Source organism: Monoraphidium neglectum (genome assembly GCF_000611645.1).
Source record: "Monoraphidium neglectum strain SAG 48.87 unplaced genomic scaffold scaffold00551, whole genome shotgun sequence".
Taxonomy (NCBI): Eukaryota; Viridiplantae; Chlorophyta; class Chlorophyceae; order Sphaeropleales; family Selenastraceae; genus Monoraphidium; species Monoraphidium neglectum.
This window is the reverse complement of record NW_014013077.1, coordinates 14,048-16,547: the sequence shown is the minus strand read 5'-3', so window position 1 is coordinate 16,547 and position 2,500 is coordinate 14,048. Positions and strand designations below refer to the sequence as shown.

The window sequence follows — 2,500 nt, the reverse complement described above, 5'->3', positions numbered from 1 at the left end:
CGGGCGCGGTCCTCAGCAGCACATCGATTGCCCTGTAGGCAATCCAGGCGCAGCCGACCCGGACGATGCCGCCCTCGAGGCAGCACGCATGGCGCAGCAGGCGCGTCGCGTCTTGCCAAGGCACCTGCCACCCTCGAGCCTGGGCCACTCGCAGCTCGTCGCATGCCTTGCTGGCTGCTTTGGGAATACCACGATCCAGATTAATCAACAGATCAGTGAGCACGGACTCCATGGCGGGCTGCATGGGTCGGACGTTGCACTTCGGATGATCTGAAGCCTCGTTGTAACAACGTAAACATCATAACAGGCTTGAAGGTTGAAAGGACGCCTGCTCCCGCGATATGTGCGCTAACACAGGAAAGCACCAAGCCCGCACAGTTTCGGTATGAGCAGGCAGTTGGGGCGCCGTTCAGTTCAGTTGGCTCCCGTAACATGCCAGCTGAGTTCCCTGCTCGTCTCTACCATGCAGGCACCCCTCCGGCTTTTTATCAGGTAACTGTAATTGAGACTCCACTGTCAGTGGGCACAACAAATGCAGCAGGCTGGTAGCTGTGACGCGCCCTGAAACGCACCCCAAGGTACAACCCCCTGCTGGCGATGCTGGCTCATCTGTTGCTGTTGGAAACAGGGTGGGCCGGCTTACCCACGCTGACGCTCTGCGTTGCAGTAAGAACAGCGCATGGGGGACGAGGGCAGACAGTGGGCGCGCCCGGCAACATGCTCACAAGGGCTCACAACCACGAGCTGCAGGCATGCACAAAGCTCAACCAGACAAATCAATGCAGACTCGTCAAATATCTTCATGCACCAACACCCTTCGGCTGACTGCCGCTGCTGGTGCCGCCGCCCCGCCGCGCCGCCTCGCACACCGCGCGGTGCCCCCTCACCACCCAGTCCGTCCTGCAGCACTCCTGGCTGCAGTACCGCGTCCCGGTGACGCGCCCGCAGCCCGCGCAGCGCCGCAGCTCGGCGCCCTCGCGCGCCGTCTTGCCGCAGACGGCGCATTCGCGGCGCTGCTGGGGTTTGCTAGGGCCGGACGCCAGGACGGGGGCTGTGCTTGCTGGGCCTGCTTGGTGACCTGCTGCAGCAGGCTCCTGGTTCTCCTCCTCCTGCAGCTGCTCGCGTTCCGCCGGCCCTGGCACGCGCCGCTCCACGTCTGTCTCGTGTAAGCCTTGCTGCCGCAGCAGTTGGTCTGCCTCCTGCTGCTCCTGCTTCTGCTGCTGCTCCTTCCGCTTTAACTTCTCCTCGTCCTGCTGCTGCTGCTGCTGCTGCCGCTGCTGCCGCTGCTGTTGCTGCTCCTGCTGCCGCCGCCGCTGCTGCTCCTGTTGCTGCTGCTGCTGCTGCTGCTGCTGCTGCTGCTGCTGCTGCGACACATGTCCCATTCCTCGGGCTCGCTGGCCCTGCATGGCCGCCAGCGCCGCTTTTGCTTGAGAGGCAGCAGCCCTGTTGCTGCTGCGGCTGGAAATACACCGCAGCAAATTTTCCACGGCCAGGCGCCCTGACGGGTGCGTGCAAGGCGCAAGTGGTTCTGATGAGAATTCAACTCGTTGCCTGCCTGCATACTCTTGCACATAATCTGGCAGATGCTCGAGTGGCGCGACAGCTGCCGCCAGCATGGCCAGCGTGCGGAGCGACAGCCTTGACACGATGATCCCCACCCCCTCTGAACCCATCGCTGAGACGCTCGATGCAGTGTGCGACACTGCGGTCAGCAGCCCCGGCACCACAGCCAAGTCGCCGCGGCATCTGGGGCAGGCAGAGACCAGCCAGCACAGGCACCGCGCAGACTCAGGAAACGTGGCCAACAAGGCGGCCGCAGCTGCGGCCGCCATCTGCGGACCGTGCCCGCTGCCATTGTCGCACTCAAGCGCTGCCACACCACCCTGCCTGCTGCGGGTATTGCCATTGACCTTGCCGCCCTTGTCATGCTGCTGCTGCTCCCGCGCTTGCTGCTGCTCTTGCTGCTGCTCCTGCTGCTGCTCCAGCTGCTGCTGATGCTGCTGCTGCTGCCGCTGCTGCTGTTGCTGCCCTGCCGTTGCGGTTGCTGCTGCTGCTGCTGCTGCTGCTGCTGCTGCTGCTGCTGCTGCTGCTGCTGCTGCTGCTGCTGCTGCTGCTGCTGCTGCTGCTGCTGCTGCTGATGATGATGATGATGATGATGATGATGCCCCTGCTGCTGCCGGCAACGCCGCAATCAGGTTTGGTGAAGCAAACAGGTACAGTGCTGCCGCGATCGACGCCGGCCACGCGGGTGACCACATGAAATCCCAACCATTAATCGGGGCCTCCAGTGATTGCAGGAGTTGCATCAGCAGGCGCGCCGCGCCCAGCTGCGCAAAGGCGGCCGCCCACACCGCCCCCCCTGGCGATTGGGTTTGCGCGGTGAGGAAGGCGGTGGCCGCCAGCTCGGACGCCCTGCAGCCAGCAAGCAGAGCGGGATTTCTCTGCTGCAGATCCGACAGGCTGGCCCGCAGGCCCGCCATGAGCGCCGCCGCTGAGGCGG

General features: G+C 64.3%; 1 protein-coding gene across 1 annotated transcript; it reads right to left on the bottom strand.

Moving 5' to 3' along the window:
* Positions 1–800: 800 nt before the first annotated feature.
* Positions 801–1,382, bottom strand: MNEG_4100 (hypothetical protein; the record flags this gene model as incomplete). The annotated part of the gene is made up of 1 exon (XM_014047425.1): positions 801–1,382. The coding sequence occupies one exon, from the start codon at positions 1,380–1,382 to the stop codon at positions 801–803; it is 582 nt and encodes a 193-aa protein (XP_013902879.1).
* Positions 1,383–2,500: the final 1,118 nt, after the last annotated feature.